Raw genomic sequence first — 23843 nt, forward strand, 5'->3', positions numbered from 1 at the left:
TCTGTATTTCTAGCCATCATAAATAAAGGTAAACCAATGCCTCCACCACTGCTGCCTCACAAAATAACGTTGACAGAAGGAAGCCATTCACAAATAGAGGAATAATGAAGATTTCTTTTCAATCTAATGGGCATTAGGGAAAATATTTTAAAATTCAGCAAGTAGTTGGAATTTTAATGTATAAGTTTACTAACCTAACTCCTAGAGCTGGCCACGAATTCTAAGAAGGATAAGAAAATGTCACTGTGCTATGAGATAAGGAGTCACTTAATCTTCCCTGTCTTATTCCTTCCTTTGTTCAGTTTTCTTTTATTAACACAAGAACAACAGGTTTCTATAGGTTTTGAAGTATTCTTATTTATCTCTCTTTGCTGAAGTTCAGTTCTGTAGTTGAAAAACTAACTAGCTGGGGGTTCACACAGTGTCTGTCACTCCTTGCAAACCGCAGCAGCGATATGAAACAAAATGAGGAGCTCTTAATATATGCAGTGAGGAAAGTTAGATAGACTTTCTCTACCCTCCAAACTGGAGACACAGCACACCACTCCCCGGATACAGATTACCCAGCCTCACTGCTCCTCTCTCTGGAGTTGTGGGATCTCAGAGTTTGTCCTCATCAGGAAGACAAATTTTCTAGAATTGCACCGTGTTCCAGTGGAAAAATTAAATTACTCAACAAAAGCTATTTTCTGGCTAATTTGAAATCCTTCCATTATTAAGCAAACAAGAAAACTGAATTCATCCTGACACTGTTTTATTCAGACATACAGTGGTAAAACACAAGAGTTGCAAGAAAAGCCATTAAGTGTCCCAATCACCAACAAAAGCCTTTTTTTCTCATCATAGCTACAATAAGATCTAAAATATTCTCAATGTTCAAATGGCTCCTCTCCTGTCTGATTTCTTGTGTGCTACACTTGCACCAGTGTTTGAAGGTTGCTGTTTCTGTTTCCCATTTTTTAAGTTCCCACAAAAATGTAGAAAGAATATAGCTCTTGTAGAAATCTGCAACTGTGAGCCCAGAGATGCTCAGGTGAAAAATGCTCAAAGGAAGTTGTAAGTGCTTGCTGGGAGTGGTGCTCAAAATTTTCTCTGTTGAAACAAGCTGTAGTAACAGTAACAAAAGCCTGTTCAACACATTAGGCAGTAAAAGAAGGTCATGGGAGGTCCGCAGTTTGGGATGCAAGTTTGTATATTCACATCCTCTGTATACTTTTTTTTTTTTTTTTTTTTTTTTTTTTTTTTTAAATACAAGGAACACATCTGCAAAGCAGGTGTAGTAAGACCGAGGTAGTATAGAGTGACACTGCTAAGTTTAATACTCCAGCAGTGGAAGCCTAGTCCAAAAAAGAAGGAGGAGTCAGTCCTTCCTAGGGGCAGAAGATTTCTTGCCAATGCTTCTTCTCAGAGAACACTACTTACCTGCTGTGATCTCCTTGATATCTGCTCTGTATTTTCCTACATTCTCTGTGCTACATTGATCTGTCACACTGCCAAGGTGTGGGATAAATTTGGCATGCCCTTGCTTCTCATCAGTATTGATGCAGTGGCTTTTCTTACACTCACTCTCCTGAAGGAATGCCTGTCCTCAGCAAAGATCTATTTCCTCCCTTTCTTCATTCAGCTTTGGAATACAACCAAAACTTTGCTGGATTCTGTGGATTCTCCCACATAAATTTCTTTTTATCTCAGAAGTCAATTATATCAGTTAATCATAAAGAATCTGGCAGTATTATGTGGTATATGTGTGGGGCAATATATAAATATTAAATCTTGTTGCTGAAGGCTAGAAGGGAAATGCTGCTTATGAAATATGTTTTAGGAACTGAAAAGGCCAGAGCATTTCTACGCTGGAATTTACCAGCAACTTAAGTGTTCCTATCACTGAAATTCAAGTGACACATAGGCTTAACTCAGTTATGCCATTTGTAATTATTTTCAAGCAATGTGCCTTCAGAGATAACATTTAAAGAAAACTAAAACCTAGACAATAGACTTTTCTTTCTGATTTTCAAATGTTTGGAATGACAAAAATCTTCTGTTGCAGACATCAACAAGACATTAATAAATTAAATTAAGAGATAAGTGGTTTTATATTATCATGGGGGAAAATACCTTATTTCTTTGTTATTGTCAAGGTGTTACTTGTTAAGGAAGGGTACATTTTAAAGGGACAGGATAGAAGACTTCAAGATGGGCTGAATTTCTGTTATGTTGATAATGTCAAAGTCCCCATTCTTGACAGAAGTCTGGTGAACCCCCAGGAGAGCTGGTTATTGGCAAATCCCTCCTCATGTGAATTTCCTTTCCCGCTATATTTCTGAATTTCATCTAATTCACGATGATTCTATTTTCAAGGGAAAACATTGCCCTCTCTGTGGTATTCTGGCCCTTTTCTACATTTAAAGCAATTCCCGGCATTGCCACCCATAAATGTCACTATCACATACCTTCTTTTGTATTAGATATTAATTAAAGACAAAATGGGATCATCATGCAGTAGGCAAGGAATCTGGCAGGGAGATCAAAAACACTGGTTTTATAGCCCACAAAGTAAAACCTAATATTTTTTTCATTAGCAACAACAATGTTGAACATGAGGGCAAAAGCACGATTTCTCCTGGAACTGAGAATGTCAAAATAACGGCTTCTGGGGAAGAAACAAACCCCCAGTGATCACAGTAAAGTGAACCAGATACACTTAATCCCAGAACGGCAAGAAACAAAACAAATTGAATCACAAGCTGAGCAGTAAGGATTTTTAATAAATTTTCAATTTGGAAAATATTATATGACTGCAACAGAAAGATAATACCTTTATGGAAGGGGTAAAAATTACTGCATGCTACGGCTGCTTCACTACTCTGACCTCAATAGCACACAAGAACAGATTTTTGAAGTAAAGGGGGGAAATGAGGTCTGCATTTTCTTTAATAGGAACTTATTTTCAAGATAATAGGTTAATATGACTGGACAAAACATCTGTCATAGAACAGGATGGAAAATGTTGGAATATACTTTAAGCATCTTGCAGCTCTCCCATACTGCTGCAGATGCCCAGCCCATCCAAAACAAGTAACTTCCACTGAGAAGTAATAAAACATGAAAAGGGAGTTCCCCAAAGACAATGAGATCTCAAATAAATGGTGTTTGCTACAAAACAGATTGCCCAGTGATTGCAGGGTAGTAGATAAGAATAAAGTGAGATAATCAGGATATCAGAGCCATTGTCTCCACTAACCATTTTCTAGCCTCTGTCACTCCCTATGAGGACAAACTGGGTTTAGTTTCTGGGCAGGCTGGACAATTGTATTTCCACGACCCTGTCTAAACTACTCTGTTTTTGCTACTAAAGGAGCTTATATCATATCTGAAAGCCACACAATTAATCCCTTCTATGGTGTAATTTGTGGAAGCAGGACTTATTTCAACATGTAAATGTGATATTCACACTTTTTCCATGTGCTGCTCCTGCAGAAGAGAAAATATATGATGTACTAAGGAGTTTGTTGCTTGTTACCATCAAACCTTGACCAAGTAAAATATTATCAGGGTAGGAGAGTAAAGCTATACCATCTCTGAACTAGTGATAAGCATTAAATATCACAGTTTCTGTAACTTTCTAGACCTCAGTCAGTACCCAAAAGCGTCTGCCTTTACTATCTATAGCTACTGCACTTCTCTTCAGCATCTTTCTCTTGCTGAAATACTTCTGGCTGCTCAGTGGAAATAAATCTGCACACCAATGAAGTCTTGCTGAGACTACCAGGGACTTAAGGTCTCGACTGCAAAAATAACACCTGTTCTACCTTTTAAAAAAGATTGGCAGGAGATGATGTAGATCACCATGCCATTAATGCAAAGTGGCAAAAGCACAAATTTTTTAGAGCAACTGGCAAATTCTTGGGCTTTTAGCACTTGTTTGAGATTAGCAAACAGATATTTTACTTACATGCAAGAAAACAAGCAAAAGCCAGCAAGATTTTTTTAAAGAATCTTAATATCCTTCTTCCTAAATTACAAATGTTTAGCTTAGCTATTTCTCTGCACTTCACGGATGACAATTTTTACAGAGGGATTTGTCATTTTCTTACTAGTAGTGTTTGAGTTTGTTTCCATCATTTTCAAACTCGATTTAAAACCAAAAGAGAAAGATGAAGGTAAACTAAAGTCTGAGGGAAACAGGGTGGTACATTTCTTTGCCTTGTGACTGCAGGCAGCTGGGCCAAGGGCTCCTAATGAAATTTCACTGCATTGTTAATCTCCAGCAGTGCGGACTGTAAAGCAAAGAGCACAGAAATTCACACAAAGTAGCACAACCCCAACACACTATTGACAGGTGTTGGGCAAGTGGGGACTTGGCAGAGGCTGAATAGGGAGAAATGAAGTGAAATGAAATAAAACAAGCACTGGGTATAGGAGCTATCATAGCATTTCTGAGGCAGGGAATGTAACAAATCACAAGAATCTTCACCAGCAACACAAAGAGGGTGGGTAATAGGATTGAAAGATTAGGAACTGTGTCAGTCTGGCCCAGGGAGTCAGTGGCACAGGCAGCAGGTCTGGTTCATGTGCACAGGTTGAACCTTTACAGTTCCAGCTGAATCATTCAAGGACAACACATTTTGAGAAAATTCATTACCATGGCTACTTCTTATTTATTTCTCCTTCTAATATTGACAATAGAAATAATGATCATAACATATGGGCTATGTTACACATTTGAAAAATAATTGTATGGCACTTAAGTTTCCTCCCCCAATACATTTCTGAAGGGCTCCAGCTTGATTTTTGGATGCAGGGAGAAGCAAGACATACCAAAATCCTGATTAGCAGTTGTTGGCCAATTTCCACTCTAATTTTTCCACTATCACTTAAGCAATCTCTCTTGTGAATAAATAAAGGCACTGAATTGTACAACTCTTGATCTTCATCCTGGAAAACACATCATACCTTCATACATCTAAAAAAGGTCTTAGACACTGAAAAAATGCACCATTCATTCCTCTGCTATTGCTGCATCAATTACTTCAACATATTTTCAGTGGTTTTAGATGGTTTTTATTTACTGTAACTTTAACAGCAACATGACACAAATACTTGTTTTGTTCCTAATATTTTGGTTTGCTGGTGTTTGTGAAAATGTGTTGGTCACAAAAATCAACCTATACCAATCAGTTTGAATGCAGTTGTTTCCCAAGAGTTGAATCTAAGCAGTTGGTTGAACGTGGCTTACTTGGAGTGCTTGCTCCCACATGTTCACATTTGCTTTTTTAAATTTTAGTTTACAGATCTGTCTGATAGAACTAAAAGAAGCAAACAAAGCACAATGTTGCTTGTTAGCTGAAATAACCTGTATTTTCTTTCTTGCTCTATAAGAAGGCATCTTGGCATCCTGCAGCTTTGTTTTTCCTCTTGGCCTCTCCAACTCTGAGAGCAAGAAAGCAGTGTGGAAATAGTCTGGGGATACCTGCTGACTTCATTGCTCCTACCATCAAGATCTAGAGTTGAATCCAGACCCTTTAATGAGAATTAGAATAACCAGGCAGTGGCTGATACCACATCTAGATCTAAAAAGCCAAAAAAACAGAAGAAGGAAAAAAACCTCATTCATTTTGTGTTGGTGGGATGGAAATCAGATTAGCCATGACAGGCACAGTGAAGGATTTGTCTGCCAGGGCACAGAGATCATTAAAAGCAGAGGAACACCAGGGAAGACTGGCTTGGGAACTCAGTTTCTAGAGCTGCAATAGCACACCAAAAGCAGGACAAATGTGAAAGACAACAGCCCCGGGGACCTGAAGTACTCAGCAGTGTTGCCTTTGTAATGCAAGTACTCTCCTACTCTGCCTGCCTGTGAAGGGCCCTCCTGTCAGGCTGAACAGGGAAGAAAGCCAGAGGTACATGAATCCTTGGCTGCTCTGCTGCAGTGATCACTGAAGAGTTCAGCCAAACCACACAGGCTCGCAGGGGTTTGTGCTAAGAGCCATCCACGGCCACTGAATCCAGGAACTCACATGTGCCTGGAATTTCTCCAGCTAAGGAAAAGTTTCCTTCCACTTCTTTGAAGACATTTAAGAAATCTTATATGTAGGCTAGAGATGTTTTTCAAAGAAAGAGTTCATGGCTGCCTTGTTTAAATACTAAAGCCTTCTTTTGAAAGCAAGAAACCTTCAGTTTCTGATTTCTCTGTGTGCGTGATGGGTAGAGGGTTTTATTACCCTAAGTGCTCCTCTAAGGCAGGTGTACTTGGTTTATGGAACGAAACTAAATTGCCATATCTTTTTCCAATACCAGCTACATTATTTCTGCAAAACTTAAACTGTATCTCTGTGCCTAGGATGCATGCGAATAATACAGAAGTGGTAAAAAGAAAGGAAGAAAAATTATTTTTCCTATACCTTACTCTTTATTTTACCAGAAAACACAATCAGTGCTACCATGTATGAGTATGATATTCCCTGGGTAAAGCAGCACTCTACTGCATCTATCTATTTATTGCACAGTAAATGAATATGGGTTGGGTAAGTGCCACATGACAGCTGCTCAGGAGCAGTGCAACATTGCCACCATGTGCTCTGCACTGAGAACTGGTTTTATGGCCTCAGTACAGTTACCCTCCTTTCTGAGCTATTTTAGAGAAAAGGGGAAAAAAATTAAGGGTAAGTAAATAATTTCTCCCCATTTTTTTTTTTTTGTTTGTTTGTTTTACTGTGGATTTAGGCACTGGGAAACTATGTCTGGAGCACTGCCCATCAGCCACCAGTCTCTTTACAGAGTCAGCCAGCAGGCAGCACACTTGGGAGTCTCCTATTGGTCTGTTGTTCTCGTGGGGCACAGGAATTGCATTAGGAATTAATGATCCCAGGCTTAAGTGGAAAATTCAAGAACTGAAATAGATCAGGAGGGAGTGTTTTTTTTCTAAAAATACCATAGTTCTTTAACATTTTTGCTGAAACTGCCAAACAGCATCTTTCCTAGAGTAATCCAATGAAAATCACATTCTAGTTTCACTGGTAATGATTAGCCATACATGATTGCCTCTCAGGATCACTGACATTTTCAATCACCTTTGACACAACCTTGTTCTTTTTCAGAGGGACTAGGTCTTGAGTGAGTGGGATGCTGATCTCAGCACTAATAGAATTCACAAACAATCTTTGACTTTCAACAAGGCTAGAAAGTTTGGGGTTCTTTTCCCTCTTGATGAAAAAGGCTTAACATTAAACATAGAACCTTAGTGCAATAAAGCTACAGTAGAGTGAAGGCATGTTATGTTTTTGGTATTTTTCACTTGGGAGAATTGGAGAAGCACATAAATGTATAGTGTCTGTGATGGTAGGAAAGGCAAATTTAAACAGCAAAGAAGAAATAAGATCTTTTGTTTCATAATGTCAGTTGATGGGGAGGTGGAGGGCTACATTGAACCATTCATGCCACAGTTGGAAAAAGCCAATATGTGATTGCACCAGCAGTGTGGATACATTTACTGACTACACACAGTCAATTAAGCCTGACCACCACTTTCAAGGTCACTGAAGCCACAGTCCTCAGCTGGTCCAGAGGATGGGCAGCAAACCAGCTGGAACCAGGAAGGGGTACATACTGAGCTGGCCCTTTCACACTGAGATCACCTCAGTGAGCCACAAACAAATTTGAAATGTATCCTTGAGGAAGTGAATTTTTACTGAATTAACTGGCACAAATTGCACTTCTCTACCTAATGCCAGACATCTCATGCATCCATAGAGGCTCCTGGCTTTGCCATTCTGATCAACACTAAATATTTTTATTGGTTCACAAGACTAGAAAGTGCATCTGACAGCACTGCTTGCTTACTGTTGTTTTCCAGCCCAATTCTGTCACAATTCAAAATGTTAATTATGAAATCTAAGACTTCTAATTAAATTAAATCTCTAAATAATGAAGAACATACTAAATCAGAATTTACCAGTCCCGTGGTACAGTGCTCACAGCCACAATTTTGCACCTCTGAAATTAATTTCTAGTACAGATTCTCCTCCTCACTGCTGCTAGAAATCTTTGTATCCCATCTCAAGTCTTTCCATAACCATAGTTACTAGCTTCCTTTTATAAACAAATCCCTTATCAGCTGGCCCTTCTCTAAGAACACAGAAAGATTAGAGAGCATGCAATGACAGTACTGTTCCTCTTTTGTGCAGTTTTTTATTTTTCATTGTTTATGGCCTTGAGACATTAGAAAAATCTGTGATAATATTTTATCTGAGTTTAGGCAATTATGAGTTAATTCACGGGATATTCTCTGGTGATGGAGCCTTTCCTTTATTACTCAGCTCTTGGGTATTTTATTCTACAGCTCACCAGAAAAGACCTAGCCCACCTCAGCATGAAAAGCAGGATGCAGGCAAATACATTTCCAGCAGACAAGAACCATCAGGGAAAATGAAGTGACCCAGTTGTACCAGTTCAGTAAGACAAGAACGTGTCCAATATCAAACAGACATATCAAGAAGATTCCTAATGTTATTTTCTTTCAATAATATAATGTAACATCATTACAAAAACATGCATGATTTGAAAAAAAAATCAACTATGTTGCTTCATGTCATATTTATAACATTTAAATTAAAATTGTCACTTAAAAATTATATTCTCAGGAAACACAACAAATGTAATTTTTTTCTGCTTGAGGCAAAAATTGGTTTCAGAAGCAGCTAGTGCAGCAACTACTGTAGATGCTACTACAAATTTGCTATCAATTGTTCTTAGCTGTACATGATTTTGAGGATCATGTCAGTACCTGACTAACAATCACTTCCACTCCTCATTTCAGTCCAAGACAGAAAATGCATCTGAAGCCTGAATATTCCCAAAGTAAGGGCTGTCTTAGGGCTTGACAGTTTGGGTTCAGCCTCTACTGGGGGTACAGGCTCTGAACTTTCACTGACTCTTCAGTGAAATGGATTTTTGTTTACTCCATTCAGCCTCCCTCCTACATAAAAGGTTCTAATAACTTTTTTTGTCACATGCTCTGCGATGAATGCATAATTGCGTCAACCCAGCAAGAGCATGACTCACTAAGTGAGCAATATCCATTTTCAACAGGGCAAAAAATATCAGTGTAGACCCACTTAATTGTTCCATGATACAATTTAGTACTGCTAGAGCATGTATTAAATTAATTAAAAGACTTTCTTTCCCGTCAAAGGTATAATCAAGGCAATTTGCTTCCAAACATAATCAGAAAACTATGCAAGGAAAGCTTTGCAATAAGAGCTATTTTTTCATGTGGAAATTTAATTGATTTTCTATAATTTTTCCCCTTTGGGATTTAAATGAAGCTTTACAAAAGTTGTTGTTCTTTTACGTGTAATTGGTCCACTTGAACTTTTAGAGCTTACCTGAAACTAGGCCAGCAAAGTACTTCTTTTCTCCCCTTCTTCTGAGAGACTGTATCAACAATCATTGAAAAAAAAATGCCTAGAGGTCACAGAAAACTCCAGAGTGCTTAAAACAATTAACATTTATAACAGAGAAACTTTACTGTGAGGTAGCAATCAGTTTCCTCTCCTGTTGAATACATCAGAAAACATCTTTCTGAATCTTAATATAGGGGTGGTTTGAAGAAACACACATTTTTGTTTCCTCAGTACTTGGCAGCAGAGGAAAAATTCCATCTGGAAAGGAAAGGTTGGGGAAGGTGAACTGAAAAGCAAAATTGAACACTGTTACATCAACAAGTAGTAACAAATCTAGATGTCAGTATTCTCCCCTAGTCATTCCTTTAGGGAGGGCAGGGTGAGGCAGGATTACATGGAGGCTTTTTTTGAAACAAACAATAAACAACTCCATGCTCCTCTGGGAAGTCTCTTGGTAAGCTGCAGCTCCCTGGAAGTGTCCCAGAGAATCAGCAGCATTATACAAGAGCCCAACTGAAAGACAGGGAGTGTCCATGTGTTTGCTGCATTGATTCTGATAGAGCTAGAGGGGAATGGGAGTATGAAGAGGAATTGGTAATGACCAAAAGACAATTTTGGAGTTGACTGACCTGAGTTTTGCTTTGAATTATTTCAACCAGCAGCACCTGCCTGATTTGGGCAGAGCAAATTCTTCACACAAATACAGCTTACCCCAGTATGCATATATTCAAATTTACAGATGGTCAGCCAAAGGGTTTCAACAGCTTCTTCAGTTCTCAATATGGAGAAGATTCCCTTTTCCTATTGAAAAATGCAGTAATGCCATGGCTTGTTCTCTGTACCCTATATTATACTGATTGCTGTATAGTAGCAGCTGAGGCCAATTAAGGCAAGGAGAGAAAACAGTAAAAGAATGCCCTCCAAATATAGATCTGACAGACATTTTGGATTCTGGGGGGGAAAAAAAAAAAAACAAAACTTCCCTTATTCCAAAGTAAGATAAAATGTGATGTAATTTACTTCGGCAAAGAGCTCCAAGCTGAACCATGCAGTCATGAACCAAAGATCCACAGGTTTTCCCAAAGCCCTGATAGGGTTCTGATCCAACACTCCACTTCTAATCTAAGTTGCCTTTTAAGAACCCACACAAAAAAAAAAAAAAAAAAAAAAAAAAAAAAAGCCATTTCTCCTGTTTTACTGTGCAACTGTAATGCAGTGAGACTGTTCCAAAAAAGCAGAATATTTAAATAATATATATTTGCTCATTTTTGCAAATGCTGGCAGTGATGCTTCACAAATGGGCTGCCAGCCTGTGTACAAATCAAGAGTTGGTAGAGATGCTCCAGAACTAAAACAATCAGACTGAACCTGCCTCACTCAACTGAACCATCCTTTTTCCATTACAAGACTTGGAGCTCAAGACAATACAATCTTAACAAGCAAAATTCTTCAAACCTCAACCACTTATTCTCATGTACCTTAATCTTAGAGGAAAAATATTCATGAAATCCTGTCTGATGCACTACTGTGTCCCTATGGCATATTCTCCAATATTTATTTCCAGATTTATTTTAATTTACCTTAGCAAAACAGCTCCATCTACTTCTCTTTATGGTACTTGCAGAGTCTAGTGAATCTGAATTTCAGCATGATGTTTTTCCTAAATTTACCATTACTTCATTTTATTTCATTCTTAATTTCATCACTTCAGAGCACTCAAAGTCATGCTTTTGAAGGATCCATCCATCTTTGAAGGATGTCCTTGATCTGCTGATTCTGGACCAGTGAGTCAAAAGTATCAAAAGAATATAGATTTCAAAAATTAAATTTTGGGATGTATGGAATTACAAGCAATGCCAGATAAACACTCATTTGCACGCTTGTGAGCAGAGCCCAATCCTGTCAGTTGGGAAATGGTATCAGTTGCCTGCACCTTGTAAAACACACCCTTTAATGTGTGCAACCCTATTACCCTTGAAACAGTAGCCTGCTAAATGTGGTTAGCTTACTTGCCAGTACCTTCATACAGGGGGGCTTGGGGGTGCAGTGGGGAGGGGTGTTATTCAGCTCGCTTTTGACAACCAAGCTTCTCACACACACTGCAAAAGAATCAAAAACAAAATATCAAGCATCACATTGGTAGCATAAGGAAAGTTTGGCTGCTCAGCCACCCCTCTTCCCACTACATCTCTTCTTCCTGCTGTCAGCAGAAGAATATCCACTGGGCCATTGGGGGTTTGTACAGTTTACATCACTAATGTTCATGAATGGGGAATAAATCTGTGGAATTCAGGCAATGTGTCACAACCCGAAGCAAAGAGCCTTAAACGGATCACAATTTTGTTGTGGGAAATGTTGTTCAGCTAATGAAAGCTGTCAGTATTTTTGGCAGTCTGGATTTTGAAATATGTTAGTTAACAGAATCCTTGGTGAGCAGAAGAGATGAAGTGTAAGAAGCTGATTTAAACAAAGGCAATTTTGAATTAAATTTTCATCCAATAAGTAGGCTGACCATTATTTGTAATTTTTTTATTGTTTTGACAGCTTTGCAAATGCTAAGCTTGAGCATGAAATGCTAACTGTGCTTCAATGCTTTCTGGCCCACACACCAGCCTTCCATCTTTTCTACTTTAAAATTTTATCCAGCAGGAAAGTAGCTCATTGGATTAATGTAGTGTCAACTTCTGGAAAGCTAGTAGCAAAACTGACATAGGAAAGACAAAATCAAATATAAGGAAAAGAGGATGAAAAATGCACTCCAGCATTTCTCTCTGAAACACCAAATGTACAATCTGCAGCAAATCTAAATGGCAGAATCAAGACATTAGGTAATCAGTAGAATTTTTCCTCTTGCCAAGTTATTCTGAAGAGCATAAGCAACATCGCAAATGACACTTGCTTCTTTCTAAGAAATAGGCACATCATATTGCACTTCTCATGTTTTTATACACCTGGATATAAAAGCAGATGGATTTGAGAAAACAGAGCTTACTTGCTACAAGTTCACACCTGCTCTCCAGAAACTGCCACAAGAATCCTCAACCACAACAGCCACAGAAGAACAAACTTTGTTGTAACATATGATAGAATGAGGCTAAAGCCTTAATTTATGGTGTCAGCACTGCCACAAAATATACTGAAGAATCTCATACAAATTTTAATCTCATTTTAATGGCTCAAGAGATAACTGTTGTATATCCACATGAATTACAAAATGATTACACTAATTTTCAGCTGGGCATTCAAAGGCTTTCAAGAATTGCATGAAGTCAACAGAATATTTTAGTATGGTTCACTCTCCAGAAAAATAACATTTTTCATTTAATTCTACTATCTTTAGATTCCTTTTATCCACTGTCTTCATACAGAGTGCATTATGCCAATTTTCACATTTCATTGGTTCTTTTTATATAGGCAAGTCCCTTACTGCTTTGGGTTTTTTAGTCCAGATCAGTACTATGTGGTTGCTAGAGAAATGTTTGATTAGTGATTTTTAAAGTTAAGCATCTACTTCCTCAAAGTTTGGGAATATTCATATCAAAGAGAGCTTTGAATATATATAGAGAGAGTTTCTACAATCTGAAATTCAGTGTGAAGTTAGATTCAGGAATGTTGTTCAGATCTATCTTTCCTCATTCTTTTGGAATGTTTATGTGGCGAGATGTACTGAACAAGATACCACAGAGTACATAAAATTATAGATCATAAATCAGGGGAATTTTATTATCTGTCCTTTTTGGAAGTGCTGTAAATGAGACAAATATTTCTGCATTTTCATAAGGCATTAAAATTGATTTCCATTTTAACTGTGGGGCACTGCAATTGCAAATACAGCAGCTTGTCTATAAAAATGACAGTACCTTTTAGCACTTGCTGTTTTTCTTAGAACTTTGTCACAGACAAGCACTAAAACCATTTTCAGTCTAATCTGCAGTATTCCACAGCCCATACACCTGCAACGTTGGCTTACAGTATCTTACCAGCAAGATGCTGCAAGAAACACAAGGTGCCACCTCCAACAGCCAGCAATCACAAATTCACCAAACTCCTCGTCTTTTGTTCTACAGCTTAACACCACGACAGAGGAAACTTTTGTTTTCTGCCTTGTTTTCCCAAGGGATGTGCAGACACCGAGCACCTGGGAGCGCTGCGTGTGCCCGGGAGGAGCAGAGGCGGGCGGCTCCCAGCGAGAGGAGCCCGGACAGATGTGGCGCTGGGCCCAGCTGTGCCAACTGACGGCTGCCACAAGAAAGCGCCGCGCGGTGGGAATGCCCTGCGCTGCAGCAGCGCCTGGCTCTGCGGCAAGGAGCCGCTTCCTGAGGCCAGCACAACCCCGAGCAGGGCTTCAGCCCCGCTCGGGCGTCTGGAAACGCAGGGGAAGAGCTGCAGCCTGGGAAGGGGAGCAGCGAGCTGCCTGCTCAGCATGGCCCTGAAAGGGAACGGAGCCCAAGGAATCTCTGCGCCAAGCCTTGTCCCCAGGAGCAGCACACTCACTGCTGCAGTAACACAGATCTCCGTGAACAGAGGAGAACAGCCACACTTGGCCAAAGGGTACCGGAGCATGCATGGAGCCCCAGCACAGGACTGCTGCTCCAGCTGCTTTGGTCGGTGTCACTGGATTGTCTCGCAGTCTCCTTGCAGGGCTGTGACCACTCAGACCCTGGTGGGACCGACCTACTGCTAAGACTCCCAAGGAAAATTCAAGGTAGAGGACAACAGGATATAAATCAGCCTGCTATCAAAGCACTTTTACACCAAATGTGTGTTTACCCACACTATGATGTAAACGAAGTTGCTGAGCAACCAGGAATTTGGTCCTATTTTTACTTCTGCATTTAGCATCACTAACTGACAGTCTACCTTTATAGAAAGTGTATGTTTTTACAAAGGACATCAGGTATTTCAAAAACAAATCCAAGATAAAGCAAAGTCCACTTCCAATCTTTGTCAACATGCAGAGGGGGAAAAACACGTTAACAGAGATCAGCATCTTTAGTAGTTAGGTATGTAAACAAGTTTCATGATTTGCACAGGACTTGAAAATACATGTGATATTTTTGTTAAAGCAAAAAGCAATGTTCTAAGCACACACAAGTACAGAACCTATGTAGTATTTGAACTGTTACAAGATATGTTTTCTACATTTCATTTGCATTGGCTCTGCATTTAAATCTTTTTCCATAATGATAATGGGTCATATACATAACCATATATTCAGTGAAGTTAAATCAGGAATTGATTTGGTTTCATATTCTTTCAGCTAAGACTGTAAATACCAGACTCTTGTCTGCTCTGTATGAATACAAATGGCCTCAGTGGAGTTCTGCCAGTTTATAGCAGCAGAAAATGAAGGCCAGAGGATCAGTCTTTTCCGTAAGAGCAGGGATTTGTTTCCAAGCCATCTTCTTCATAATGTTCTGAATTATCTGGTTGGTACTCTCCATACCAAAATTATTTTCCTTCAGTGGCATTGTGAGTATACAAGTATATACCAGAATACCTCTGGGCATTAACAGAAATATACCCATAACTGTCTGAGTCAGATTTGCCTGCATATCTTTTCATTTCTTCAGTCTTTATCTCATTCTTCCACAATCATTATCTCAACAAATAATTACTGTTCCCTTTAGAGTCATGAGAAGTGAACATTAACCCTGAACATTAGCAAAAAGTTTTCACCTCAGCCAGCCAAGGAAACAACTCTTCCGTTTCCATCCCCAGTGGAATAACTATTTTACTCCTCATAAAACTCAAAGAGTTCCTAAAACAAATAGTCCCTCCCCATAACTGAGGAGACTGTAACATCAAGACTGTGGAGAGAAACACTCAGTATCCTTCTGGCAACACCAAAGGCAGTCACAAGTCCAACACAGATAAGCTGACTGACTGATAAGGATGCACATCTCTGCTGCACTTTAGACATCAATGAAATCATTAATACAAAGGGACTGGAGAGATGCATCACACAGCTTTCACTTCCCGTGGGTTCACTCAACGTCAGAGATTGTGTAGTTCAAAATCCTTGTCAGTGTGGTAGGGAGAAAACTGCTCCCTACTGCAGCAGCCCCTAAGTCAATCCCAAGTAACACACCAAATTTCCTGCTCCACGTGAGAGTTTTGCCTTTAATTATTTCAGAAAACAGGAAAAATGTTTAGGAAAGGCCATAAATAGAAAAGATTAATGTCCCTTGCCAACCCCTGCTGAAAATATTAAATATTAAACAGAATACAAGCTACAAGAGGAAAAGATATATATTATTCAGACTTCAAACCACCTCACAAACACTAAAACAATTCCAGGTAACTAACTCCATGAGCAAGTATAAAATTTAACATGCACATAAAGTATGTTCTTAAAAATGACAACCTGGTAATGGCTAAGAGGAAAATATGCCTCCTCTGTGAAAGGTAATCAAATGAAAGGTACAAGCCAAAAACAACCACAGGGGCAGGCCAATAAAATATCATGTACAGAAAATGTAGCCTATATTGCCTAATCTTCACTGTGATATTCATGCCTGTTAACAAAGAGCAAAAATCTAACTCATGAGTGGTGTAAATGTAAGTGAATTATTCCCATTTCTCTGTGTAAGATGAATGTCACTAAAGAGTTCCAATTTTGTTGGGTATTCTGCAGCAAAGTGTTTCTTTATATCAAAGGAAACCATATAATGACTATACTGAATGACACTTATGGAGCATAGTAGGTACCCTGAACATTTGGTAAGAATCATCTGCTTATGAGAGAAGGAACTGAATGGCTGGATGTATCCCTAATGTACAGTGAAAAATTGATAATGAAATGAATAGAAAAGGCACTTAAGAGATTCCAGAGCTGATGTGGCCTGAAGAATATTATAAACCCCTTTACAAGTTTTCTCATCGACTCTACAGGCAATAGGATTCCCACAGGACTGATCTCTAGTTTCTGTCACTCATGCCTTTCTAAAAAACCACACACAAGAAGCACCTAATTCACCATTCCACAAAGCCACAAATGTTCACCTTTATGGCTGATTCTTTGCCGGATAGCAAACCCTGTACAGAGAGGTCTCTCAGACAGAAGGTTCCTTACTTTACCTTTGCTATACATGCATATGTTAATGAGGTTGTCTCCCTTATTTTTCTGTTGAGGGTTTCAAAGGCTGACCTTGCTATCATTATACAGCACTTCTCCGTTTCTTTCTCCCAGATTTTTTATGGAGCTCTTCCAGAATTTACTTCTTATCCTTCTGATTTATACACATTATCTGTATCCTTCAGAAGGAGATGAATTAATAATTAGATCTGTGCAGAAATGTTTAAGGTTGGAGTGGAAAACTCCAGTTGTATCTAAACCATTTAATTTAAAATACCTTGGGTCCAACAAAAAACTGTATAGAATTAAAATAAATTCACATTTAAAAAAAAGTCTCAGAAAACCCAGCAGAATCTGCTACACAGCCAATTATATTTTAAAAATCATTTTAACTACAGCACAGGCATTTTTTTGAGTGTAAGTGTAAAAATAAATTCTCATTGCCTTCTACCAGCAAGGTCCTGTACAAACCAGTTTTTCTATACAACATACTTGCAATTTTGTACCAGACTCCTTAAATATCTTCTGTGAGAGCTCTTTCTTTTCTGGTGTTTTTTTTTTTGTTTGTTTGTTTGTTTGTTTGTTTTGGTTGGTGTTTTTTTTGTTTGGTTGGTTGGTTGTTTTTTTTTGGAATCTCACTCTTAAATTATATCCTCTAATCAAGGTAAATGCCATTCCTCAAAACCAATGCTACTCAGATTTCAGTGGAGCATGATTACAGTTTACAAAATCACTAATCCAGAAAATCTCCTTTGGAACATCAGAAGACCTTTCTTTGCTTTTGTAAATTACTGGCAATGAAGCAGCCAACCGGCCACAGAAAATTCATCCACAATTCATCCACCAAACCTATGGTTTGGTGCCCTGTCAGTCTGCTCAGGCACTCTTCCCATATTTATCATGCTAATCACCCACTTCAAAAATAATAGAGAGAGGTCAAGGACAAAATATTGGTCAGCAAACTTTAGTGAATGCAGTTATACCAGAAAATGACCAAAAAATACAACGCAGCATTGTGACATTAAACCAAGCCTCAAGGGCAAAGCTTCTACAGTTACTGAAAGCAAAGGATTCTGATCTCTTCAGAGAAGGAGTGCATGCTACCTTGTGTCAGAGGTGCACACTCTTCTCTCCCACCCGTACAGCTGACCTTCACTCAACTCCAGCTTGCCGTATTTCAGTGATACAGAGAGTAAGCTGCAAGCTGTTATTTGGAATCATCTCCTGTGAAAAAAATCTAAAATCCGACAGCCTTTCAATGCCAATTCATTTAATGGATGAGATTGCTGTTTTTTCCTCTGTGTAGAAGGTGGGGGGGGGGGGGGGGCAGTGGTTTGAGCAGTTACTGTTTTAATTTTAGGAGTTGTACCACGTCAATTTTGATCAACACAAAAAGTTTGTTGGAAACAGGAATATTTATTTTTTGCAGAACTCAAGTAACTCAAAACGCGGAGAAAAAAACATATTCCCAGATTTATTCACTCCTATATCTCTATACATTTAAAGAGTTCATGGACTGATTTGTCAGCTGTTAAAAAGCTCTTAATTACGTTACTGAAAGAATGAGGTAAAAGGCAGTTTTAGGACCAGCTTTGTACTACTCAGGAACCGAGTCAGTATGAGATATAAGCAAGAGTAGCCACAATGCCATTCTGAAATCCACCAACTTGGTTTGCTCCTATGGAGAAGTCTCTCCAGCACACCTACCCTGAGCCAGTACAGGATCCAAGGCACCTTGACGGAATAAATGACAAATTTCAGGGATGCCATTTACTGGCCATGCAGATAAGTACACTAAATAAGGGTACAACGAGGAGCTACATTCATCCCATAAAAAGGTCATTCCAACAGCCCTGCACAGAACACCTTTGATTCAGTCTTCAGCTCGTGCTGATTTGACATCTGTACCCATTTTCTCTTCAGACAACTCTATAATGGCCTTCAGCTCAGCTTCAGAGAACTTCGGGGTCAGTGCCACATTGTCATAATCAAATTCTTCATCAAGGGAGAATGGTTGAACATCATCGCCCAGTAGCTGTAATGAGGAAAAACAGATATATAAATAATATTGCTGCAAGTGATAATGAGGAAGCTCAAAAATATAAACTTCTAATTAATATTTAATTAAACTATTTTTTCTGACTCTAACACTCTCAGCTGATTAAGCTCTTTTTAAGTAAAAGAATAAATTCAATTATTCAATTTGACCTAATTTAAGCCATTTAATGTGCCCCATTTGTACTGTACTGTATCTGAATGAATATCATTAACTAATTTTGCTCAAGGCAAGGAATCTAAAAACCTCCCTTGCACACATCCATTATATTCCTGTCACTTGTAGCAGCAAGGCTGTGGGGATATGGACGTGTTATATGCAGCTATGTTAAATTTCAAATACAAATTCCATGTCGTCAAAATTTGGATTATTATTACATAAAGCTGCAGCATACATGCATCTGACACTAATGCAACATGTTTCCCAGAAGACAGTTTCAGTGAAGGAAAAGCCTGCAATGAGCAAAACACACATAATCAATTTTCAGACTCTAATAATTTTTTTCACCATCTCAGAGACGTGGAATTGGCTAGTTTGCATTTCTTGCACGATGAACATAAGAATCTTATGGCATTTGCCAGTATGTGCTTTGTTGACATACTGTATTGCATTTCTGCATTGCTTCTGGTTGAAATATCTTCGAATAAACACTCTGCCTATAAAATAAAACAATGAAAACAAATAACTATGAGAGGCTTCATGCTGATAAGAAACTGTAGGGGGCCATGACAAGAAAGGTTTATGGTAAGCAGTTACATAAAATGAATTCCAGAGTAACACAGGAGACACATCTTCAATATTAAAACTGTGTATGAATGCTCCCTATCCCTTGAGAAGTTAATATAAATTGCCTATAAATGCGTTTCAAAGATTTAAGTACTTCAGCACAAAATCAGCAAAATGTTTAAACACATGCTTATTTTTTCAAGCTTTTGACAAGTCCTCAATCCCATGACTACTGATGCATATGAAATTAAGAATACATGTACTTGCTGAAAAGCAGGAAGAACACTCAGCATCCTATGATCACTGCTCAGTTTAGAAGGCACAATCCTGCACAATTTGATGTGACGTTTCGATAAGAAGAAGCATTGACACAGTTAAGGCCAACCAGTAAGAGAATTGGTAACTGGACTCCTCTCTGGTGGCCTTGATAGACATTGCAGAGAGCATCTGGGTAGTATCTACATCCTTTATTAATAAACTGTAATTTGCATGAATAATCAGGAAATAGTTTTTCTGGGGTTGTATAATTCTATTAATCATCTATATTGCTCAGTTTTCTATGGATCTGGCTTACATGCTGGAGTTACCAAATAATTCTGGATGCAGATGAGTAGACCATGGGCATTTATAAATGGGAAAAACTTCATAGATACACTCGGTCTAGAAAAAACTACTCATTCTGCACACAAAGATTATCTTGCTTATGTCCACAGACTACTTCATGTAAGCCATCATTAACTTTTATAAATAGCCCACTTGAAAGATGTTAACAGGAGATAAAGCCTGCACATAAACTCTCATTCCCATTAGAGATAAAGCCAACTCCTTGACCTCCTCAGCATATTCATGTTCATTTCCATCTTTTCCACATGCAGAGCCTTGTAGAATTCCTTGTCAGTAGGATTACCAGCAACTGTGTGACAAATGGTAGCAGCAACCAGGGTTCTACTACCTGTCTTTCATTTGCAGAAATCCAATGCACTCTTCTAAAATACAATGCAAGTCATGAATATTTTTCAGTTATTTTGGTTGTAACAATATTTTTTACAACATTGTGCTGGTTTTGGCTGGAGTAGAGTTAATTTCCTTCACAGTGGCTGGTATGGGGCTGTGTTTTGGATTTGTGCTGAACACAGGGTTGATAATACAGAGATGTTTTGTTATTCCTGAGCAGGGCTCAGAGCCGAGGCCTTTTTGGCTTCTTGTACAGCCACAGTGGTGAGGGAGCTGGGGGTGCAGGGGAGGAGACACAGCTGGGACAGGTGACCCCAACTGCCCAAAGGGATATTCCACACCACACGTGTGTGGAATCATCAGTGCATAAAGTGGGAGGAAGAAAAAAAGGGGAGTTTGGAGTGATGTCCTTTGTCTTCCCAAGTGACTGTCAGCTGTGGTGGGGCCCCGCTCTCCTGGAGGTGGCTGAGCACCTGCCCGCCCGTGGGAAGCAATGATTTAACTCCTCGGTTTGCTTAGCTTGTCTGTGAGGCTTTTACTTTCCCTATTAAACTCTCTTTATCTCAACCCCTGAATTTTCCAGTTTACCCAGTTCTCTCCCAGTTCTGCTGGTAGAGAGCAAGTGAGTGGTTGTGGGGCTTGGTGTGTGCCCAGGGTTAATCCACCACACACATCTAAGGTAACTGAGCTAAGAAGAGTTCAAACTACAGTAAGCCTTTACAGGGATTTTACAAAAGCAAATCTATTTTCCTCTGCCAACAGAGTTACAGAAAGTATACACATATCCACTCAGACCTTGTCTTGGCCTTCATATCATTCCAGGAACATTTTATGCAGACACAGCAAAATGCTGGAAAAACTTTTGTTTACAAAACTCGACCCCACAACGCTAACTGAAATAAGATGCCAAAATAAAACATACCCGACTTCACTCTGTTAATGATTTCTCTGTTACCCACTCATTGCACATTTGAAAAGTTTATTCACACCGAATATTTATCAGTGTGCTTCATCTCTCAAATGAATACTCAAAGCATTAGGGATTCCTTTTTTTCTTCTTCTTCCAAGAAGCCATTGACTTCAAACTTCCATGAAGACAAGCAATCTAAAACTTATATACTGCAAACTGCAATTTTGTTCTATGTCAAAAGGAAGACATTTTACGATAGAACACTGAATTCTCTGAGCTGATCAAGTTATTATCTTGTTATTTTTGCCTAAGGAGCTGAGAGAAATATGTGAATTTCAGGTGTCTAATTTAACATCTAATTGAAATCTTTTTGAGAGCTCTCTGGGAATAGAATCCTGCTCTATTAGAAAACTGCCAGTTTGCTTAAGATTGCTTCTGTGATTTACTCTCTGAAGAAAAAAATCACTTTCATTTACAGTTCCTGCATGTCCAAATTAAAGGAGGGAAAGAATGTAATATTCATATTAACAACTGAAATATTTTGCTAGACGTTGTTATACCAAGTAATATTGTAAATAAAATACTTGACATTTTCAGAAGTCTATTAATAATTGGCAACTCGGTTATTTTATTAATCTGCGAGGAGTTAAACTTAGCTGAACAACTTCTCTCTGTCCTTCTAAAACTTGTATTTCTGTGTAATTATGGCACTCTATGATTCACTTGTTCAAATTATGTAAAGCTTGCACATACACTCACCAGTGATTTCATTGCATGCTCAAGGGAACACTTACTAGTACACTAACAATAAATAAAATAAAAAAAAAAAAGTGGAGGGAAGGCATATATGCTATGATATAAGCATAGTATATCCTGGAGTACCTGGGAGAAAAAAAGCTTGTTTGAGCTTGGGGCACTGGATTAGAAGTCAATAAATCTTAGCCAATTTTCCACTTCTGCTTCATCATTCTGGACAAGTCACTCAATCTCTGTGTCTTTACTGGCCTCTGAGAAGATATAACTCTTCCATCTTCTTTGACTTAGTCAATCCTGTCTTTAAATTCTTCTGTGTTCCTGTTGCATTTATGCATAGCACATAGCAGAAACAAACCTCAGCTGAGGTTGAGCAGTAAAACTTTAACCAAAGGTACTCAGTGGAAGTTGTATTCTAGGGGATAAATGCTGCCATGCCACAGATTATTAAGATAAAATGACAGACATGCTAAGTACTTTTTGATTGCTCAAACTACAGACAAATAAAGAAGAAGAGAAGGGCAGATTTCTTCTTTCCTAATCCGAGCCATACAAAAATTAGGTTTCTAGACTAAGGTAGTCAGTTAGCCGAAAACAGCCCAGCCCAAGCTTGTGTATTTATTACATTTTACAACAAATTCCTACAGCAAGCGGGATTAATCACTTTCTGGAGTTGCTTCATTCTGCCTCTTGGTGACTGAAGGACTAAAACTACATTTAAAGCTGAAGTTAGCTGAAATTAATCCCACTTTGAATGCATGATTGTAGCAAGTGGATGAAAACAATGCAACTGCACTCATGTGTACGCAGAGAAGGAAATAACGAATAAAGACACAAGGAAGCAGGAATTAAGAAATTAAGACATAAAAATATCCTACATAAAAAAATATATTAAGTAGAAATAAAGGAGAAAATAAACTTCTGGGTAGGGGAGGGGAATGTTCTGTGATAATGTACTTCAAAGATAGAATAAATGCTGGTTCAATTTGAAGTGGCCTGTGGGAGGTCATGTATGCTCCACTGTGGATATTGACATCCTGAAACACATTTATTTCTAAAGGGAGGAAAGAAAGATGAAGCAACACTGGTGGATAATACAAATAATTTGCAATGTCATTCACTAAGCCGCTTCCTAACACCTTTTGACAGAAAAACATTTTCAGGGAGTCAAGTTGTTCTTTAACAATTATCCAAGTTATAAACTGGGTCTTAGCAGAGCTTCTTTTATTAAACTTTCCCTAGCAATATGTTGAGAGATACACAGTTTACCCTAAAGTGGCTTACAAGTGTTTCCATAGCATAGACATTTCTCATCCTTCTATTTTTCATACAGAATGGTCTTCCATTCTCTAAGAAAACCAATTAGGCAGCCACATTATGTTGCCCTTCCCTAACAGATTTGTTTTGATGGACAGAGAACAGTCTCATTTTAAAGCAGAGATGTCTCCAGGGAAAATCTTTTTCTCTTTCTAAACTAGTCCTGCCATAAGCAATGCAAGACTTAATTCTCAAGGCAATGACAATTTGAAGCACTGAGGGACTTTAAAATGGACCTGTTCAGTCTTGACAGTTCTAAAAATCAGGCCCCAGTTATATTATCTAAATGAAGGCAAAAATATGTTTATAATTTAGGGGAAAGGCTGCCTTCATCTTAAGTAGCCTGGCACCAACAAAATGGTTGTGGAAATTGTCTTTCTTCTTGAAAAATGCTGCAACCCATAGCCAATGTAATAATACTCAGTTTCTTTCATAACCCAAATTTCCCTCAAATGGAAATGAATTTTGCATGCAGTCGGATCTTTATCTATTTTTCATGAACTATAGTTTAAAGAATCATATGCAGTCCTTTATGAACACTGCAGGCTGCTACAACCTTCCTTCTTCTCTACAGAAGTTATGAAATGAGAAAGCTATAAAGCCTCATTCTAGTTTTTTAGGTGTTATTTTGTGTCCAATGGATATATC

The 23843-nt window shown here is 38.5% G+C and overlaps 1 protein-coding gene across 7 annotated transcripts in view; it reads right to left on the reverse strand.

Annotated features, from left to right (window-relative positions):
- Positions 1-17875: 17875 nt before the first annotated feature.
- LOC121344855 (intraflagellar transport associated protein) overlaps positions 17876-23843 on the reverse strand; it is a 39277-nt gene continuing 33309 nt past the window's right edge. For all 7 annotated transcript variants that reach the window (XM_041421148.1, XM_041421150.1, XM_041421152.1 and 4 more), the window contains one exon: positions 17876-18514. In XM_041421148.1, the coding sequence (XP_041277082.1) occupies positions 18353-18514 (162 nt within the window). In that variant the 3' untranslated portion in view covers positions 17876-18352. The remainder of the gene's footprint in view (positions 18515-23843) is intronic.

Source organism: Onychostruthus taczanowskii, unplaced genomic scaffold (assembly GCF_017590055.1).
Source record: "Onychostruthus taczanowskii isolate IOZ18803 unplaced genomic scaffold, ASM1759005v1 scaffold69, whole genome shotgun sequence".
NCBI lineage: Eukaryota > Metazoa > Chordata > Aves > Passeriformes > Passeridae > Onychostruthus > Onychostruthus taczanowskii.